Source organism: Aquarana catesbeiana, linkage group LG04 (genome assembly GCF_042186555.1).
Source record: "Aquarana catesbeiana isolate 2022-GZ linkage group LG04, ASM4218655v1, whole genome shotgun sequence".
Lineage (NCBI taxonomy): Eukaryota > Metazoa > Chordata > Amphibia > Anura > Ranidae > Aquarana > Aquarana catesbeiana.
This window is the reverse complement of record NC_133327.1, coordinates 247,250,709-247,272,739: the sequence shown is the minus strand read 5'-3', so window position 1 is coordinate 247,272,739 and position 22,031 is coordinate 247,250,709. Positions and strand designations below refer to the sequence as shown.

The 22,031-nt window shown below is 39.9% G+C and overlaps 1 protein-coding gene across 1 annotated transcript in view; it reads right to left on the bottom strand.

Annotated features, from left to right (window-relative positions):
* The window catches only part of LOC141139840 (probable cation-transporting ATPase 13A4), a 149,873-nt gene that overhangs the window by 8,640 nt on the left and 119,202 nt on the right, over positions 1 to 22,031 (bottom strand). Inside the window, exons 19-27 of the mRNA XM_073626364.1 lie at positions 15,331 to 15,497; positions 14,145 to 14,267; positions 13,903 to 13,982; positions 13,609 to 13,651; positions 11,503 to 11,612; positions 6,859 to 6,955; positions 6,669 to 6,741; positions 3,047 to 3,221; positions 142 to 329 (exon numbers count right to left, since the gene is read on the bottom strand). Coding sequence (XP_073482465.1) covers positions 142 to 329; positions 3,047 to 3,221; positions 6,669 to 6,741; positions 6,859 to 6,955; positions 11,503 to 11,612; positions 13,609 to 13,651; positions 13,903 to 13,982; positions 14,145 to 14,267; positions 15,331 to 15,497 — 1,056 coding nt within the window. The remainder of the gene's footprint in view (positions 1 to 141; positions 330 to 3,046; positions 3,222 to 6,668; positions 6,742 to 6,858; positions 6,956 to 11,502; positions 11,613 to 13,608; positions 13,652 to 13,902; positions 13,983 to 14,144; positions 14,268 to 15,330; positions 15,498 to 22,031) is intronic.

Here is a 22,031-nt window from a genome sequence, read left to right as displayed (position 1 = left end):
CACAAATTGCTAATGCAAAGTTTTGCCATGCACCAATTGCATAGCTCCCTGACAGTCTTACACAATGCATAGCAAGTACTATCACCGTTATTGATTGTTATGATGGTTGAGCAAAAAAACGGAGGCCATCAATGCACTCACAATTCGTATACAGTGGTTTACGAAATGGTTTTCCCTTAGAGAAGATGAAGGCTAAGATGACCAGGTGTACAGCAGTCAGGAGCCACAATGTTGTGTTCTCAAAGCTTATATAATTCTTCGTAGTTCTTTTGTCTATTAGGTTATAAGTAAGATCTGTGTTCAAGCTTACATTCCCTGGATAACAGGCACTGCAAAATAATTAAATAATAGTTAATAATTTCATGCATGTAGGCTAGTAAAAATATCTTCATTAGCAACTGTATTCATGAAGTGCTACCATAAAAATGAAGGCCAGCTAAATACAGAGTTGAAATAATAACAATAATAATAAGTGAACTGTTTTCAAAGGATTTATAATTCTGTTCAGCTAGTCATATGATCCAGATATCCCTCTTCTCTTCTGTAAGCCTGTTTGATTAACAACATTGTTCATAGTAGTAGAGCCCTAAAATAGATAATATACATATGACATCTGTTTTACCTGCTGAAATTATTCACATTTATACAGTATTTTGTCTATTTGTAAAATCTACACAGATCTGCTGCACAGCACAAATCTGTCTGGCAGGGAAGGGATCTTTTATTGCTGCAGTTTTACTTTCACTTACAGGTCTCCCGCCCACATTGTGCCTGAACAATGAAAGTAACATACTGATGAGCTCATCTCTCTCTGTCATTCTGCTGTATCCTCTTATAAGCATGCTTGTTGCACTGCTGCAGAACTGACTGGCTCCTTGTACCGCTACTCCCTCCTTAAGTCTAAACCCTGCTGTACAGGGATTGCAAGATGCTAATACCTAGTCAAATTAGGGCTCTTACACTGCCCTTGTTTGAAAAAATGTATATTTACTAATGTAAATGTATATTATACAGCATATATGATAAATACTGTGCTGTAAAGTAAGAATGTTTTTAAAAATATATATTTTGTTTATTTTTATCAATATACAAAAAGCAAAGTGAGAAAACCAAAGAAAAATATAAATCTAATCAATTTTTGGTATGACTACATTTTGGCTTCAAACCAGCGTCACTTCTGGTAGGGGTCTGACATCACTACTTGTTGCAGTCTGGTCCACCCTGACGTTTCGTCTACCGGTAGACAAAACATTAGGGTGGGCCACATGGCAACAGGTTGGGACGCCAGACCCCCACCGGAAGTGAAACGGTGGAATTTATACTAGCAGGGATGTGGTGAGATGCTGAGATACTCAGTTCACTAAGAGAGAGACCTGACATTGGATCACTGTTTGGGACCTTTTAGATGGGCTTGTTTTTAATTATGCTTGTGAGTAGCATTCTAATTGAGGTATGAATAAATGCAGTTTTCTTTTACAATATTACACTATTGGAGTTATACAATATTACACTATTGGAGGAGTAGAGACTGAAACTCTGCATCTGTTCAAATAAGCTTATATGACCGATCATTAGTTTGAGAGGCATTGAGAGTCGGTGAATGCATTTAAACACTGGTGAGTGGTTTCTATTACATTTGTTGAATTTAATGTGGATTTCATGACTGAAGTATACGTTTTTTGATGAACTTGCACATGGCTAACACTGGAGAATATCACTGGTGTACCAACATTGTTAACCTGAATGAACACTTATTTAGACAGACATTAATTCACATGCAAATTGTTAATGGTGTATATTTGTTTACTTGATTATTCAGTACTTTTTTTTGTTTGTGAATTACCAGTGCGCTGCCTCATATTCAATCTTATTGTGTTTTGATGAATATGATATGAAAGAAGACACTTCATGTTTACTTCCCTTCAACATCAGAAAATGTGCAGCAGTGACATTAGCACAAAACTGGTGGAAACCAGTGGGAACCAAGTACACCTATCTGTCCAGAGAAGTCTGGCAAGAAGCAGTCTTCATGGAAGAATTGTGGCCAAAAAGCCATACCTCCGATGTGGAAACAAGGCTACGCAACTCAACTATGCATGAAAACATAGGAACTGGGGTGCAGAAATGTGGCAGTAGGTGCTCTAGACTGATGATGGGTCAAACTTTTAAATATCTGGCTGTAGCAGGAGGCAGTTTCTTTGCCTAAGGGCTAGAAAGCAGTACAATAATGAGTGTCTGCAGGCAACAGTGAAGTATGGTGGAGGTTCCTTGCAAGTTTGGGACTCCATTTCTGCAAATTAAGTTGGAGATTTGGTCAGGATCAATGGTGTCCTAAATTTTGAGAAAAACAGGCAGATATTTATCCATCATGCCATACCAACAGAGAGGCGTGTGATTGGCCCAAAAATGTATTCTGCAGCAGGACAATGATCCCAAACATACAGAAAATGTCATTATGAACTATCTTCAGTATAAAGAAGAACAAGGGGTCCTGGAAGTGAAGGTTTGGCCCCCACAGAGCCCTGATCACAACATCATCGAGTCTGCCTGGGATTACATGAAGAGACAGAAGGATTTGAGGCAGCCTACACTCACAGAAGATCTGTGGTCAGTTCTCCAAGATGTTTGGAACAACCAACCTGCCAAGTTCCTTAAAAACACTGTGTGTAAGTGTAACTAGAATAATTGATGCTGTTTTGAAGGAAAAGGGTGGTCACACCAAATATTGATTTGATTTGGATTTCTCTTCTGTTTCTTTCCATTTTGGTAATTGATAAAAAATTAACTAGTAAGCATTCTTAATGTACAGCATTTTTCACACCTGCCTAAATGTTTGCACAGTAGTGTACTTTGTGTACAGAAAATGCATGGGACATAATATTTGTGTCTACTTAACCTAAATATATGCCTTCTTTATGTTAAATACATGTGTCATGACAGAAATATAGGAACCAAATTCCTAGTTTATGTAAAGAAATCAATGATTATACCAGTTACTGTTAGAATCAATTTTATTATTCCATATACAAAAACGTAGGTAAACTACCTAAAAACATCTTTTCTGCTGTACCATGGCTGCTGCTGGATTATAAGAAATGCATATGTCTGCATGGCTATCGTAAATAGAACATTGTACACCACTGAAAACAGCATAGATGGAGAGATCAGCTGCCCTGGTGGTCTGTATGGTGCCAGTTTATGGTATGCAGGAGTTGAGCTCACTGAAAGAAAGAACAGGGTAAGCAGAGATTAGCAGCTGCTTGTGTTCTAGAAAGTCTACTGTAATAATGTATAGCCTATTATACTACATACACTTCTAGTCATAAGTCTAGGAACACCTAGGTGAATTCATAAAAAGTTTAAACAACATAACAAATATTGGTGCAGGGGACAGATCTGTGGACCTGTTAAAATGGATACACTGTCCTCTGTGCAACTGAGTTTCCTCCTGCCAATGCAGCTGTTCCTCATAAGGTCTGCTCCTCTTATGATAAACAGCAGGCAGTGGTCAGATCCATAGCACATAGACAGCCTGTTATTTGCTATAGTATCCGCCCACTGACTACTGTCAATCAAGGAGAGAACGGACCTGACAGGAAACTAGTTCCTCAACTTCCTAATGAGGCTCCACACACTGTCAGAGTCACTGAATGCCAGGAGAGTATTTAACAGTCAAGGACAGGTGGGAAGGGGAGGAGGTAGCAGCAACGAATATGCCACCTGTTATGCAACATACAGAGACAGGCACTCTGTCTGTCTCTGTACGCCAACTTACAGTTGGTGTTAATTACCTCCAGCTTCATTATCTCCAAATTGGAGGTAATTATTTTTGAATCTGATGCATAAATAGTGCCATTTTGTAAAAGTGGCCTTATTAGGAGCTACCTATATCTGCAATATATGTTTATAAAGCTACTGAAATGGCCTGCATGGATATTGGAACCTAGCACAGGCCATTTTAAATGTTCATCCCAGCAAAAGAGTGATGTTAGCACCTTATTAAATTCCCCCACTGTTTTCTATGAACACATATACACCAATAACATAAAAATAATCAAATCTTTACTTTAGATGAATATCAATAAATAAATTGCATTTATTTAGAGGTCACAGCCCATTACAAAATATTCATATTAGATAACGGATTTTAGAGTAAGGGATCATTGTGCATGAAAACTGATGTGAAAACCTTGCAGATTTCACTTGCAGAGAAATGCATTTACATTAGTTTCACATCACTTTACATCAGTTTTCATGCGTGTTTCAGTGAGTTTTTATGCATGTTGACATCAGTTTTCATGGGCGTCAGTTATACGCCCTGTTTACACCACAGTGTTGATGTTGTGACAATTTCTGTTCGCGCAGAAAACAGCATACACGTTGCAGATTCATGCACAGAAAAAATCTGCACATGATATCAGTGTTGTGGTGTGAACAGGGCACATAGAGAACAATTTTTTTGTGCCCTTGCAGAATGCGTGCAGAAAAACTGACTTCTCTGCACATGGTGTAAGTGAGGCCTAAATATATATGTTTGCTCTATTCTTTTACAGTAGAGCTATGAAGGAATTTTCATGAGGCAAGGTTATGTGTGTTTAGGTTACAAATCATCTTCTGCAGCTGAGGGCAAGCTTCAAATTTTAAAGAAAGCACATAAAGAGATGTAGCGAGGAGCTGGCTACCTTACCTACATTATCAGAAGACACTCTGTAACATTGCTGCAGTGAGACCATTTCCCTCTAGTGCCAGCTAAGACTGTGTCATCACATCCTGCCAGCAGGGGGATTACACCATGGAGCAAAACATACAGGGAATTGTAGTCCCAGGGCTCAAGTGACACATTCTATTGAACTGTTGGGGAACTACAACTACCAGCCAGCTGGCAGAAAAGAACAGACTTCTGGGAGAGCTGATAAAAATGCTGTGCTAGGCCTGGATTGCTCTCTTGGGACACCGGCCTGGGTCTGCAAGCAGGGGCTCTGTGTTGGAGAGTGCTGAGGCTGAGTTGCGGCCTGCACAAGAATAGTCATCACACATGCATCTTTGGAGCACCTGCGGACAGCACTGCTTTACTGTCCAGCTGTAACCTGGAGGCCATTTCTGCTCCATCTGAATCACACAGTAGCTGATCCGGGTAGGCCGCAGAGGAGGTCGGATGCCATTCCCCGAGCCAGGAACCAGAGGGAGAGCCTGTAAAGTCACTTTCATCACCACCAGCTTCATCTGTTGCAGTATTTGGTGAGCGGGCACCTGTCCATTTAGTCACATAGACACTGTATACAGACACCATTGTCTTTGTTCACATCTCTAGTATTTGTAGTACCACCGGATACAAGCTCATATAATCCCAACGACACTGTATTCAGGCAACATTGCCTTACCAGTGCCCAAATTTGCAGGAACACTTATAAGCTGCTGAACAGTCACTACATTTCCTCTGCCTTACCATGATACTGCTAGCATTATACATTCCACTCTGCCTTACCAGGATACTTTCAAATACACTTTATTTATCCTACTCAACAGGACAAGTGCACCAACACCAGGCTACCCAAAGACCCTGGATATCTCCATTGTGAGGATCCTTTCTGTTACTCTTTCAGTATCAGTAATTTAGTAATTCCACTGATTACCTTTAAAGGGGAACTCTCACCTTAATTGTTAAAGTGATAATTTGCATTTGTGGCCTATTGCTCACATTATCATTGCCTGGGTCTGTGATTTCAGGATTTGAGGGAAACAGACTGACCGTGTTTAAACCATATCTATTCCCCTTTATGTATGAGTGCATAGGACACTTTTGAGTCATTTATGTTGTTTGACTGTGCTATTTTAAAGTCTACATTTGGGTTGGATTTACACCGTTAAAGATCACAGTTTGCTATTCTTCACTATTGAGTTATCAGACAACTTTTTAATTGTGGAGAGCCTCCCAGTAAACAAACTTCCTGTTCACTATATTTGTGGCTGTTATTACTGTGTTTGCAAGTACACTGTTGCTAGGTATGCCAGAGGGGCTGGGACAGTTCTTGGGATTGAGAGGCAGAGTACGGAACCAACTATACTTAAGCTGCTCCTCCGGGGGTAGCGCTACAGAGAAAAATACGTAACAAGTAACATGCCATACCTAACCTTTTTTTAAAAATGCTAGTTGCTTGGCTTTCTCAGGCTTCATTACTGACCCCAACAAGCATGATACAGGTGATGTTAGAGTGAACTCCAAACCTCTTATTAGCATACTTGTTCCAGTGTCTTTCAATCTGGGAGACTGAGGACATACTGTGAATGCAGTGAATTACCATTACGCCCTTTTTACACATTGTTATGTGAGCCCAATCTCAGCATTAGCAAAGGACCGCCAACTGCCAGAGAACAGGTGAAGAGGAAGAAGATCCAGCACATCCCATGACAAACCTGAAGACATCTGAAGGTGAGCATGGGGAAATCCCAAAAGTGTCAATATGTTTTTTTTTCTTGAGCCAAAGCTTCATTAAACATTTTTTTCCCAAAAGCACGGGTAACTATCAATTGACTTTACATTATTGGTATTCTTCGTGACTAGAAAAGTGTTGAAAAATAGGAATATTTCTCCTAGCAACGGTATTCTATCTGTTCCCTTCTATAGGCAGTACAAAAAAATAATAATAATGTATGTCAGTTGTACTCACTTGTAAGGAATATTACAAACATGATAGCAAAGTCATGGACAAGGAACTGATTGTTTCCAAAGATATTTCGTTGCTGAAAAAGCACAGAATACATCAAGAAATGTTACGAGCAGTACAATCTCTATTGCTCTCACTAGTTATTGAGTGACTTTTTTTTTATGTTCCTTTGATAGTAAAATGAATGTCTTACCCAGTATAGCAGCAGTGTGTTAATATATTCAATTAATCCAAACATAGACATGTATTTAAACATGCAGAAAGATGTGACAAGTGCAGCTCGTCCTTCCCTGAAAAAATTAAAAAATAGTCACCGGTATAATCATCAACTATCAAAACGATGGTATTTCCAGATATACAGCAAGTAGCTCACCAAAGGCAGCTTAAACAAAATTTAGGATATAGCCACACAAGGGCATTTTCATGCCTGTGATTTGGTCTGGTCAGATCCCACCAACAAGAGAATCTTATTCAAGAATAGGGATGAGCCGAACACCCCCCTGTTCGGTTCGCACCAGAATATGCGAACAGGAAAAAAGTTTGTTCAAACACGCGAACACCGTTAAAGTCTATGGGACACAAACATGAATAATCAAAAGTGCTAATTTTAAAGGCTTATATGCAAGTTATTGTCATAAAAAGTGTTTGGGGACCTGGGTCCTGCCCCATGGGACATGGATCAATGCAAAAAAAAGTTTTAAAAAGGGCCGTTTTTTCAGGAGTAGTGATTTTAATAATGCTTAAAGTCAAACAATAAAAGTGTAATATCCCTTTAAATTTCGTAGCTGGGGGGTGTCTATAGTATGCCTGTAAAGGGGCGCATGTTTCCCATGTTTAGAACAGTCTGACAGCAAAATGACATTTCAAAGGAAAAAAATCATTTAAAACTACTCGCGGCTATTGCATTGCCGATCCGACAATACACATAAAAGTTCATTGATAAAAACAGCATGGGAATTCCCCACAGGGGAACCCCGAACCAAAATTAAAAAAAAAAAAATGACGTGGGGGTCCCCCTAAATTCCATACCAGGCCCTTCAGGTCTGGTATGGATTTTAAGGGGAACCCCGGCCAAAATAAAAAAAAAAAACGGCGTGGGGTCCCCCCAAAAATCAGAGGGGTCAGAGGGGGTCGGGGTCACCAGTTGGCCCTGCCCCCTGTTATTTAAGAACCGTCAGAAGAGGAGACGCGTCACACAGCGGGAGCCTCCCTCCATGCCAGCATGGATGCGGAGCGGCCCGGAGAAGACGAGAAGAAGATGAAGAAGAGAAGAGCGGGAACCTCCCCCCATGCCATGGGTGCGGAGCGGCCCGAGGAGAAGAAGATAGAAGACGCCGCGGAGGAGATGCTGGAGGAGAACACCGGAGGAAGAACCAGAAGAGCCAGAAGAACCAGAAGAAGAAGATGAAGGGAGATAGAAGAAAGAAGAAAGAAGAAGCATTTAAATAAAGGAATTGTCAAAAACTGTCTCTTGTCATTTTTACCATTTTTGACAGTTTTTTAGTGACATGGTAGGGGTACTTTTGTACCCCCTTACCATTTCACACAGGGGGGAGCCGGGATCGGGGGTACCCTTGTTAAAGGGGGCTTCCAGATTCCGATAAGCCCCCCGCCCGCAGACCCCCACAACCACCGGCCAGGGTTGTGGGGATGAGGCCCTTGTCCTCATCAACATGGGGACAAGGTGTTTTGGGGGGCTACCCCAAAGCACCCTCCCAATGTTGAGGGCATGTGGCCTGGTAGGGTTCAGGAGGAGGGGCGCTCTCTCGTGCCCCCCTCTTTTCCTGCGGCCTGCCAGGTTGTGTGCTCGGATAAGGGTCTTGTATGGATTTTTTGGGGGGACCCCCACGCCGTTTTTTTCTTTTTAATTTTGGCACGGGGTTCCCCTTAAATTCCATACCAGACCTGAAGGGTCTGGTATGGAATTTAGGGGGACCCCCACGTAATTTTTTTTTTTTTTAATTTTGGTTCGGGGTTCCCCTGTGGGGAATTCCCATGCCGTTTTTATCAATGAACTTTTATGTGTATTGTCGGACCGGCAATGCAATAGCAGCGAGTAGTTTTAAATGACTTTTTTTCCTTTGAAATGTCATTTTGCTGTCAGACTGTTCTAAACATGGGAAACATGCGCCCCTTTACAGGCATTCTATAGACACCCCCCAGCTACGAAATTTAAAGGGATATTACACTTTTATTGTTTGACTTTAAGCATTATTAAAATCACTGCTCCTGAAAAAACGGCCGTTTTTAAAACTTTTTTTGCATTGATCCATGTCCCCTGGGGCAGGACCCAGGTCCCCAAACACTTTTTATGACAATAACTTGCATATAAGGCTTTAAAATTAGCACTTTTGATTTCTCCTATAGACTTTTAAAGGGTGTTCCGCGGCATTCGAATTTGCTGCGAACACCCCAAATTGTTCGCTGTCGGCGAACTTGTGAACAGCCGATGTTCGAGTCGAACATGAGTTCGACTCGAACTTGAAGCTCATCCCTATTCAAGAAGCAGGGTGAGGGTAAGCTCCTCATAATACCAAAGTAGGCATGTAGATCTACTATGGTGTGCACTCCTCCCTGGACCGTGGGACCCCCAAAAATTTTAGGATGTGCAATAGTGTGTATGTGGGGGGAAAAATCATACTTGATCTTTTCTCCAATGAAACCAGAAGCATTTTCCTCTGAGCATTTCCAGGTTTCGGGCTGTCATCTGACAGCCAGCTGTGGCTGTGTTGTTTATGGTTTTTCTATCCCCAATCAGTTCAGGGACAGGGCGGGAGAGATATAAGGGGTCTAACATACCCCTGATGTCTCCATAGACAACCTGTCTCTGTACAATCCTATCACACATGTGGCATATCAGTCATGTACAGGTAAAAAAATAATAAAGCTCAATAAAAATCAATCAAAATGTTTAAAACCCTCTCGGTGCTCACTGAAGAGATTTAATTCTTTGGATACCCTTCTTGGGCTTTTTTCATTGTCTCATTAGGTCAATTTTCCTTCTCTTCTTGTATTTGGGTGACAGCGTGGTTAAAGTTCTAACCATTCCCATTCCCTGATAAATATATATAAATATATATATATATGTATGTATATATGTATATACATATGTATATGTATATATATATATATTGTTGTGTCCCTCTTGGAGATCTCCAGGACAACAAATTAAGTGGAATCACCCAGCAGGAATTGTGTAATTTTTTTTCTTGCCTTTTCCAAGGCTAATTTGCAAACTTTTGTTATAAAATGGTATGGGTAGCCGAACAAGAGGAATGAAAAAGGAATACAAAAAATACTGATTGGGCAAAATAAAAAAGACAAATCCTTAAAATAAACACCATTGCGTACACCTGAAAGCTGCATGTAAGGATTCAGAATTTTATGTCTTAACCCTTTAAAAGTGACTGGTTTGTTTACAGATAGCACTACTGTAGCAAAATGTCATTATCATATTTGGCCATTCACATCACCCAGCATCCCCAGCCGGTTTGGAACATGAACTAGTTTACTTACATGGAAAACAATTCACATTGAACATATATCTGAAGGGAATGACTTGGTCAGAAATATTCATTGGTCTTAAAGGCATGCATCCTCCAAATCCACCAGGCAGCCAAACCACATCGAAAACCTGGGGCTTGCTTCACTACGAGGACTCAAAAATGATGGAGCAAAGTGCAATCAACCACCAAAACTGGACCAATACTGCTCTGAATGGTATAGAAAAATATATATATCAAAATTAATTGCTGTGGAAAAATGTCCAACAAACAATCAAAGATTGAAGCAAACAATTGCCCTTGCATCTCACAGAGTATTTGTGCAGGGCAGAATGTGCTATTACCATTAAAATTGAATAAACCAACCTGGAGAGTGGAGCTTCCTCATAACTGACTGCTCCTACAGCATCTAAAAGGAGCATAGGGGCCGGTATAAGAGCACCTGTAAAGAGAATGGCATCCAATTGCGATGTTAATCGCGATTACTATCAGCTGGTGCAGTAAATGGGAGGGACCTGCAAAGCCTTCGCATGATCCTCCTCCCTAGAGTCCCCCCAGCAACACGGCTCACGGCGCAGCCCTGCCCCCAAACAAGGGGCGGGGCTGCATCACGCATCATGACGCTGCTGATGTGCAATTGGCAACGTCAGCGCTCCAAGATGGAACGCAAACATATGGAGGCCCATGGTTTTTCCATGTGGTTTGGCTGCCTGGTGAATTTGGAGGATGCATGTCTTTATGACCAATGAATATTTCTGACCAAGTCATTCCCTTCAGATATATGTTCAATGTGAATTGTTTGCCATGTAAGTAAACTAGTTCATGTTCTATAGCACATCATGTTAATACACTGCATGGTTTGCTGTTTAGCTGAATAATTATGGATATGTTTACTTTGCACCAATGTTAAATTTACCTGTATACTCTCTTTTTTGTAAAAATGCTATACCCATTTGAAATAATAACATAAAACCTCTGAAGAAGGACTCTTAGTCCATAAAATGTAAGGTGTTATGTACACTGTGTCAATCGCTGCCCGTCCTTTCTGCACCAGGACGGTGACTTATCTATACAATTGTATCAATGAGGGTATTAGATATGACTTTTATGCTTCATATGTATTGTTTTCACATGTATATTATTGACATTTTGTAATAAAATTTATTGACATTTTGTAATAAAATTTATACTTTTTTACTCTTGGTTTGATCTATCTATTAATGACCCTAAGGGGTCCTTCACCGTACCTTTGGTACCAGGTGTTTCTTATATGTTTTAGTTTCTTACTATGTAATAAATAAATTATGTTTGTGAATTGCTGAATAAATACTTACTTTAACAGTTCAGAAACACATTGGATATTTGTGACATGAGAGTTAAAAGGTGCAGCTACAGATGCTTCTTGTACTGATAGAGAAACCCCAGCATTGGCCATCTTCAAAGCCTTTAAGTAAATGTAATAATCATGTATGAATTAATGGTGTGTTGTAAAAACAGGCTGATTTTAGCTTAGAGCATATACAATAAGCATCACTAAATAATGGTACACATACAGTGCATACAAGCTTGCTGACAGAATGTACATTTGCAAACTATTGCTATTAGACAACTCTGTTCAATTTGATTCCTCAAAGGTAGTGTTCTAAAAATCTCATCTTGCATTAAAATAAAACTTGTGCCATCATATGATAAATTTTATTTATAAGATGTACAATAGAAGGACATATTGTGCGACAAGGATAACTTACTTGGCCTAGTCCATAAAGTAAAGAATCAATGCTGAAAGAAGTGTATTGCCATTATTAAAGCTAAACTCCAGGTATAATCTTTATTGCGTACTTACAGTACATTGGTCCAGCTTGGCCCAATATAAATATGCATGACTCATACCTGAAGGTCGGCTTATGAAGCTGACAATTACTTTAGTAGCCAGTGCTAATAAAGTGATAGCCACAGTCTTCTGGGTCCTGTGCTGAGCAGCTTTCTCCCTGCACACTGAGCACTGTGGGTTACTCATTCTGCACCGCCATCTTTCATACAATGACTTATATTTTTTTCAGTGAATGCACAGTGTTCTTTGATTTGACTAGGTGGAAGTCATGACATTACCATCCCTCCTTTCCACCTTGTCAAATCAGAGAATGCCTTGTATTTCTTTAAAAAAAATACAGTGTTCTGTGAATGTGCAGACCCTCGGGTATGAGATATGCACACTTACATTGGCCCAAGCTAGACTAATATACAGTAAGTATGTAAAAAGAACCTACCTGCAGTTCAGATTTAAACTATGCTCTACAGCTTTGCCATTTCTTAAAGCGTTTGTTAACCCCCCCCCCAAAAAAAAAAATAGATTCTGGTCCCTTAAAGCAGATTACACAGCACAGCGCTTGTGCTGTAAAATCTGTCCCCCTCTAAACTGTAAAAAAAAACCCTAAACCTACCACTTCCTGTATGGCCCCTCTAAACAGACCATGAGGGTGGCTGTTCCACGCTCATCACCGTGGTCAAAGTGCCTCCCTCTGTGATAGGCTGCCTGCTCTCTGCTCTCCTCTCTCCCCCCTCCTTCCTGCCTGGCATTCCCCTCTGTGTCTGTCTCCGGCCCGGCCCTGTCCCCGCTGCTATTCTTGCAATTTGCAAAATTGTCCCTGCCAGCCTCTCTATTAGAGGCTGGCATAGCACACTATGTCATTTGTTTTAAAAAACGAGAGCTGTAAATACCTAATTTCAGCTGTCTTCAGGCTGGTCATGTGACTTGCAGCCACTTTACAGCTACAATACATTGCTTCTGTGGAGGAGACGAGCGGCCACGTAATCTCTTCGTCTGACGTCAGAGGGAGATCATGGCCCCTCCTTCAGAAGCAATGTATCGGAGCTGGAAAGTGGCCGCGAGTGATGTGATCGGCCTGAAGACAGCTGATATTTGGTATTCACAGTGCTCGTTTTTTAAAACAAATGACACAATGTGCTATGCCAGGATCTAATAGAGGGGCTGGTATAGACTTGTATCATTTTTTCAATTAATCTAGACTTCCAAATAATTTTTTTATATTCATAAAAGCCTATCCATACACAAAAATAATAGATTAAGATTTAGACCTATTGTTTAGGTCAGTTAGTGTTGGTAATTTAAAGAACATGATTTCAAAGTTTTTGTTGATTGATTGATTCAGTAGTGAAAATGCTGAAACAAACAACTTAATATATGGTTGTATGTGGAACAGAAGAGGAAAAGAAAAGAGCCTACTGAGTTCCTGATGGAAGCTGGATCTGGCCAAGTGGCATGAAGGTTAAGGGACATAAATGTATATGGAGCAACAATGATTGATACTAAAGTTTGGCTGCAGACTTTGAGCAAGTGCCCAGTAGAGTTTGTAACCACCTATGATTAAATTGTTACTAAAAAATAAAAAGTACTGTATAAATACGTATAGTATACTTACAGCACAGTCATTGGCTCCATCTCCACACATTCCTACATAATAACTGAAAAATATAATTGGTTAAATAATATTATGCTGATAATTTTGCAGAAAAAGAAATCCAGTAAAATTATTTATGAATCATATGTGATAAGTCTTTTACTAATAGGCCAATTAATTTGGTTAAGTGAGAAGTTAAATGAACTGGAATCTCTGTACATTCAGTTAAATTTATATAACTTCACTAAACATTACATTAACTGAATTATTAAATATATTTTTTAGACTTTAGAAAATTATTTTTCTAGTACTTACTCAAGCTTTCGAAATTCATCTATAATTGCTGATTTTTGCCCAGGAGACATTCTTGCAAAAACTGTTCCATTCATCAAAATCTGAAAAGTAAAAAGAAAACTATTGAAATGTTGGAATTTATAAGTATTGGCTTTTAGCCAAAAGGGATCTTATGCTATGTAGTAATTATACATACATTGTTCAATTAAATGTATTACAGTAGTGGGCACATAAACACACATAACACATACGGAACCACTTACTTTTGGTAACAAATCTGGAAAATATTGCTCTAGATTTTCATAGGTTTTTCCACTCAGTGAAAAATGGTAATCACTGCTCTGTTTTTTGGCAGCCAGTATATTATCAACATCAATACTAATATCCTGTCATTGAAAAAAATATTCATGTTATATCAATCAAGAAATTAAAAGTAACACAACTGTTTCCTATTGCGATACAGCAGTTAGGCTCTCACATTTTTATTTATTTTTTATAAAAAAATGTATACCCACACATAGCCTTAGTACGCAAAATGATTACTTATTAACTAAGAAGTAATGGTCTTTTTCCATTATATTTTTAAATATACATGGGTGTATATATATTTAAAAAAAGAAAACTTGCTTTATTTTTATGTACAACATGTAATTACATATGTACATGTGGGAAGACAGGTTCCTAAATTAGACCTCACCACACTCTCTCCCTCTCTCTCTAGAGAGAAATATAGATCCTCAATGCTTGATTAGAATAGTTGAAGGTTTTATATGCAATATAAGAGATTTCCAGTTTAGCTTCTACATCAGGTCCTTGTAGCTTTTATTTACTTCATTAAATACGTATCTTTTTTATCAATAGTAATACTATACTGATATTTGAAGTGATACCTTAATTACAGAAACCTTACAATTATAGAATATCATCACAAGCAAGTTACTCTAATGCCACGTACACACGGGCAGACTTTTTGATGGACTAGGTCCGGTGGACTTTACGACAGACTTTTCAACGGACTTTTGAATGAACGGAATTGCCTACACACGATCAACCAAAGTCTGACGGATTCGTACGTGATGACGTACGACCGGACTAAAATAAGGAAGTTCACAGCCAGTAGCCAATAGCTGCCCTAGCGTCGTTTTTTGTCCGTCGGACTAGCATACAGATGAGCGGACTCTTCGACCGGACTCGAGTCCGTCGTAAAGATTTGAAACATGTTTCATTTCTAGGTCCATCGAACTTTTGGGGAAAAAAAGTCAGCTGGAGCCCACACATGATCGAATTGTCCGATGGAGTCCGGTCCGCCGGACCAAGTCTGCCGTAAAGTCCGCTCGTGTGTACGCGGCATTAGATCTTGCAAAGACAGAAATATAGGATCAAAAACTGTATACATCCTCGAAATACATTAGAAGAAGAACATTCAGATTTATTGAATCATTTTGAGACCTGAATAGTTTTATTTTGTCCAGTCTGTGGGTATTCCAGAAGTTTCCAGGTGACAGATGCTGAAGAACACCCCTCAGGTTTACATGCTTCCACTAGAATCACTCGACTGTCATCAGGAATCATGGCACAGTTTTTGGCAACTGTAGTTGCTGTTTGTATGTTGTCCCCTGAATAAAAATCATATAGTCACCAAACTTGTCAAACAATTTCAAGCCTATCTTCATATGAACTCCTTATTATGTTAGACAAATGCTAGATGTTATTGTATGCAAGACAATACTCAAAGGTAAAGTGTATAAAAGTCCAGGTATTAGTTAATATGCACAGGGAAATTTGCCAAGCTTAGCTCTAGAAAATCAGTGGGTACCTTGAACACCTTAAACTATATGTGTATATAGGCATGTACTGGCCATCAGGACTATCAGGGGTTTCCCGGTGGGCCGATGGCTCAGTGGGCTGGTTTCAGTGACAGCAGAGGTAGAGTGGGCGGGGACTCCCAAACCCTGTCCACCAATAAGCTAATTTCCCACTCTGTAGCTGTTTAGAAAAAAAACTTCTCCGGCTCTCCCCTGTGTTCAGTGGGGGCCGGGTGACTAAAAGCGGACTAATTCATCACTTTCGACTTTGGGCGGAATAATCTGCAGCAGTGCACTACATAGTTGAAGGCCGGCCTGGGAGTGCTGCTGCGGATTAATCCTCCTAAAGCCAAAAGTGATGAAATAGTCTGCTTTCTGTCCCCCGGCTCCCACTGAACACAGGGGAGACCCAGAGAAGGTTCTTTTCTAAACAGCTACACAGCAGGAGTCGGGATTAGCAGATTGGTGGACAGTATTTGAGAGTCCCCGCCCGCTCACCTGCCCCCCCTCCAGTTTCCTCCAGTCCTTGTTACCCAGCCCTGTGGTGCCCAGGAGGAAGGGAGAGGACCAGATGTACCAGCAGTGCACAGCTGGTCCTGGGCTCCCAGCTCCAGAGGAACAACCTGCAGGACAAACACTGCACCCAGGACCTAGGTAGAAGAAGCTGTGCAGACCAGGTACTGGGGGGGTAGGGATGGGCTGTCTGTTCGGGTCGAACATGAGTTCGACTCGAACATTGGCTGTTCGCCCGTTTGCAGAGTAGCGAACAATTTGGGGTGTTCGCGGAAAATTCGAAAGCCGCAGAACACCCTTTAAAAATCTACGGGAGAAATCAAAAGTGCTAATTTTAAAGGTTAATATGCATGGTATTGTCATAAAAAGTGTTTGGGGACCCGGGTCCTGCCCCAGGGGACATGTATCAATGCAAAAAAAGTTTTAAAAAAAGCCATTTTTTTGGGAGCAGTGATTTTAATGATGCTTAAAGTAAAACAATAAAAGTGAAATATTCCTTTAAATTTGAAGGCCGGCCTGGGAGTGCTGCTGCGGATTAATCCTCCTAAAGCCAAAAGTGATGAAATAGTCTGCTTTCTGTCCCCCGGCTCCCACTGAACACAGGGGAGACCCAGAGAAGGTTCTTTTCTAAACAGCTACACAGCAGGAGTCGGGATTAGCAGATTGGTGGACAGTATTTGAGAGTCCCCGCCCGCTCACCTGCCCCCCCTCCAGTTTCCTCCAGTCCTTGTTACCCAGCTCTGTGGTGCCCAGGAGGAAGGGAGAGGACCAGATGTACCAGCAGTGCACAGCTGGTCCTGGGCTCCCAGCTCCAGAGGAACAACCTGCAGGACAAACACTGCACCCAGGACCTAGGTAGAAGAAGCTGTGCAGACCAGGTACTGGGGGGGTAGGGATGGGCTGTCTGTTCGGGTCGAACATGAGTTCGACTCGAACATTGGCTGTTCGCCCGTTTGCAGAGTAGCGAACAATTTGGGGTGTTCGCGGAAAATTCGAAAGCCGCAGAACACCCTTTAAAAATCTATGGGAGAAATCAAAAGTGCTAATTTTAAAGGTTAATATGCATGGTATTGTCATAAAAAGTGTTTGGGGACCCGTGTCCTGCCCCAGGGGACATGTATCAATGCAAAAAAAGTTTTAAAAAAAGCCATTTTTTCGGGAGCAGTGATTTTAATGATGCTTAAAGTAAAACAATAAAAGTGAAATATTCCTTTAAATTTTGTCCTGGGGGGTGTCTATAGTATGCCTGTAAAGTTGTTTCCTGTATTTAGAACAGTCCAGAGCAAAATGACATTTCTAAAGAAAAAAAAAGTAATTTAAAACTAGTACTAGTGCTAGCGCCGGTTATTAATGTATTGTCGGGTCTCTGCAATACACATAACAGTCATTGAAAAAAACTGCCTGGGTTTCCCCCACAGTGCATTACCAGGCCCTTTGGGTCTAGTATGAATATTAAAAAATCCAAAATTAAAAAAAAAAAAATGTGTGGGGTTCCCCCAAATTCCATACCAGGCCTTCTGGTATGGATTTTAAGGGGAACCCAGCGCCAATTTTTTTTAAAAAATGGCGTGGGGGTCCCCCTACAAATCCATACCAGACCTTTACCTGAGCACGCAACCTGGCAGGCCGCAGGTTGTGGGGTTCTGCGGGCAGGGCACTTATCGGAATCTGGAAGCCCCCTTTAACAAGGGGACCCCCAGATCCCATCCCCCTGTGTGAAATGGTAATGGGGTACAGATGTACCTCTACCATTTCACAAAAAAAAGTGTCAAAAATGTTAAAAATGACAAGAGACGGTTTTTGACAATTCCTTCTTCCATCTTCTTCTGTACTTCATTCAGTTTTCTTCCTCCATCTTGTTCTTCCCCCGCTTCTTCCTCTGGTCCTCTGTTTCTTCCTTCGATCTTCTCGTCTGGCATCTTCCTCCGCGGCTTCTTCTTCCCACTTCGGTCTTCGGATGATCCGCATCCATGGGAGGTTCCCGCTGTGTGACACTTCTGTTCTTCTGACAGTTCTTATATAACTGAGGGCGGGGCCACCACCCGGTGACCCTGCCCCCCTCTGACACATGGGGACTTCCCTATGGGTTTACCGTGATGTCAGAGGGGGCGGGGTCACCAGGGTCGTTAAAAAAAAGAATAAGATCGTCTGCATACATGGCCAATTTTTCATGAATGGTACCAACTTGGATGCCCCTAACCAGGGTGGACTGTCTGAGGGCCGAGGCAAGCGGCTCCATCATCAGGGAAAAAAGAGCCAGTGATAACGGGCAGCCTTGCCTCATACCTCTACCAACTATAAAAAGGGGCTTGAGAGGACTACGCCCAATTTAATAAATGCTGTTGTATATTTATATAAAATTTCCATCCACTCGCGGAACCCAACCCCAAAACCCATGGCTTCTAAAACCGAGGACATGTTCGACCAGGCCACTGAGTCAAATGCTTTCTCTTTGTCCAACGCCACCAGGACCCCTAGTGGAGGAATCAGACTGAGGCAGTCGTAAAAACTCTGCATAGGTTAATATTTGTTGATTTCCCTGCTATGAAACCAGTTTGATCGATATTAACCAGAGAAGGGATCATTTGCAGCCTAGTTGCTAAGAGTTTGGTTAAAATTTTGAGATCATAACTTAGCAAAGAAATTGGCCTATAAGAGGTGCATTTAGATTTATCTTTGCCAGGTTTAGGAATAAGGACAATATGTGCCTGATACATAGAGGGGGGCAAGGAAATTTGCTTTTTGCAATCAGCATAGAGTTTCAAAAGTTTAGGTGCCACAAGGGCTGCATACATCTGGTACCAGTCACCAGGTAGGCCGTCCAGACCAGGTGTTTTGCCACTGGGAAAAGAGGGAATTGCCGCTTCTATTTCTTCACCAGTAAAATCTCTATCCAAGCACTCAAGATCTTCCTGCGAGAGAGTGGGTAAGCGTAAAGATTGCAGATATGCTTTAAGCTGCTCACAAGGCCAACCAGGGGTCACTTTATAAAGGTTTTCATAAAAGGACTTAAACTCAAGTAGTATTTGCTCCAGTTCAGAGATAACCCTGCCATCCAAGCAACAAATTTCTGACACCACCGTTTGCATCTTAGAGTCAGCCGCTAGATTTTCTAGGAGTTTACTCTTTTTGTCTCCAAACTCGAAGATCCTTCCAGCCAAGGAACCAAGTTCCAAATACATAGCCGAGGCAAGATGTAGAGACAAAGCTCTTCTCGCATCAGCCAGCTGACTGAAATGATCCGGAGTCGGAGAGTCGGAAAAAGTTTCTGCCGCCTTGGATTCACCAGCTTCAAGTTGTTGAACTTTAGAGGACATCTCAGAGTGGACTGCTTTGATAGCGAAGATGTACCCCCCCGGCGGTGGCCTTAAAGGCTTCCCATACCACAGGAGGCGAGGTGGAGCCTTCATTCAATTCCCAGTATTGTTTCAATTTGGGAGAGACCATCTCCTCAACCTAAGGGTCCTGTAACCACTTAGTTGCCAAACGCCAGCACCTCTGACCCCTGTTTTCCGTCAACCTCAAGGTGACCTCCAGAGGGGCATGATCCAAGAGGGCCCCAGGCAAATACAAGACTTCCCACACCACTGCTAGAGCACAGGCATTGCCAAAGACCAGATCAATCCTAGATCCCGACTTATGAGTGGTAGATTGGAAGGAGTAGGCCCTAGTGCTCTGGTACTTCCATCTCCAAATTTCCGTATAATTAAAGGCTTGTACCCACTAAAGTAAATCAGTAGTGTATACTCTATTAGGATTAAACGAGTCCAGAGATGGATAAAGGGTGGAGTTAAAATCCCCAGCTATATAAAGCCTAGAGAATTGTAGTGCAGCTAACTTTTCATATAAAGTGTACAAGACCCACTGGTTGAAAGGAGGAGGAACATATATGTTTACCATAGCATACAAAATCATTCTAATTTCCAACAACAGTATAATATAATGGCCTTCTGGGTCAGTTACCAGGTGTAGAACCTTGTATGGAAGGGATTTATTTAGTAGTATAGCCACTCCCTTGTGTAGCTAGAATAGGTTGCATGGAATGACTGTTGAACGCAGGGCCTACGAAGAGCAAGGATCTTGTTGCCAAGGAGATGCGTCTTCTGTTGAAGGTTTTCCTCTTCCTCTGCAAATCAGCCAAGAAATCAGGGAAAAGAAGAACAGTGGTGTTGCTGTATTTGAGTGTGGGATGTTTGTGGGCTTCAGAAAGGATCCTGTTCCTCTTTCTGTAGTTGAGAAAGCAGACCAAGAAAGGTCTGGGATTGGTCCCAGGGATAGCCTGGCCCGTGGGTACCCGGTGAGCTCTCTCAACTACATAAGTGGGGGGGACATCCGTAGGCATGTGCATTTCGTTTCGTTCCGAATCGAAATTCGGACGAATTTTTCATTATTCGGAAATTCGGATGCATCCGAATTTCCGAATGACAAAAGTAAAGAATTTAAACGAATCCGAAAAAAAAACGAACGAATTCGAATCGAATTCGAAAACATATTCGAATCGAATTCGAAAACATATTCGAATCGAATTCGAAAACATATTCGAATCGAATTCGAAAACATAATCAAATTAAAAAAAAATAGAAAACGTTTTTCTAAAAAAAACAATAAGGTAGAATATAAAATAATAAAGCAATAGAATATGTATATATATATATATATATATATATATATATATATATATATATATATGTTTTTTTATGCTTTTCTTTTCTATTATTTTATATTCTATAATAGTATTTTCAATTCAAATTCAAATTTATTCTATACGAAATTCGAATTTCGGAACATGGCTTCTGAAGTTTGAATTTCGTATAGAATGAATTTGAATAGAAATGATTAGAACAGAAAATAATAGAAAAGTATAGACTATAAAAACAATAGAACAGAATAGAAGAAAATATATATATTATATTTTCTTCTATTCTGTTCTATTGTTTTCCTAGTCTATTCTTTTCTATTATTTTCTATTCTATTCTAATCTTTTACATTCAAATTTGATTTCGGTCTATATGAAATTCGAATTTTGGAAGATGTTATATATATATATATATATATATATATATATATATATATATATATATATATATATATATATATATCTTTATATATATATATATATATATATATATATAATTTTCTATTCTGTTTCATTGTTTTTCTATGCTATTCTTTTCTATTCTATTCTAAACTTTTCTATTCGAATTTAAATTCATTCTATACGAAATTCGAATTTCGGAAGATGGCTTCTGAAAGTGGAATTTCGTATAGAATGAATTCGAATTTGAATAGAAAAGATTAGAATAGAAAATAATAGACTAGACAAACAATAGAACAGAACAGAATAAAATATAATATATATAATTTATTCTATTCTGTTCTATTGTTTTTCTAGTCTTTTCTCTTCTACTCTATTCTAATCTTTTCTATTCAAATTCGAATTCATATTATAAGAAATTCAAATTTCGGAAGATGGTTTTATATATATATATATATATATATATATATATATATATATATATATATATATATATATATATATATATATAAAATATATGTGTGTGTATATGTATAATATATATATATATATATATATATGTATAATATATATATATATATATATATATATATAAAACCATCTTCCAAAATTTGAATTTCTTATAAAATGAATTCGAATTTGAATAGAAAAGATTAGAACAGAGTAGAAGAGAAAAGACTAGAAAAACAATAGAACAGAATACAAAAAATTATATATATTATATTTTATTCTGTTCTATTGTTTGTCTAGTCTATTATTTTCTATTCTAATCTTTTCTATTCAAATTCGAATTCATT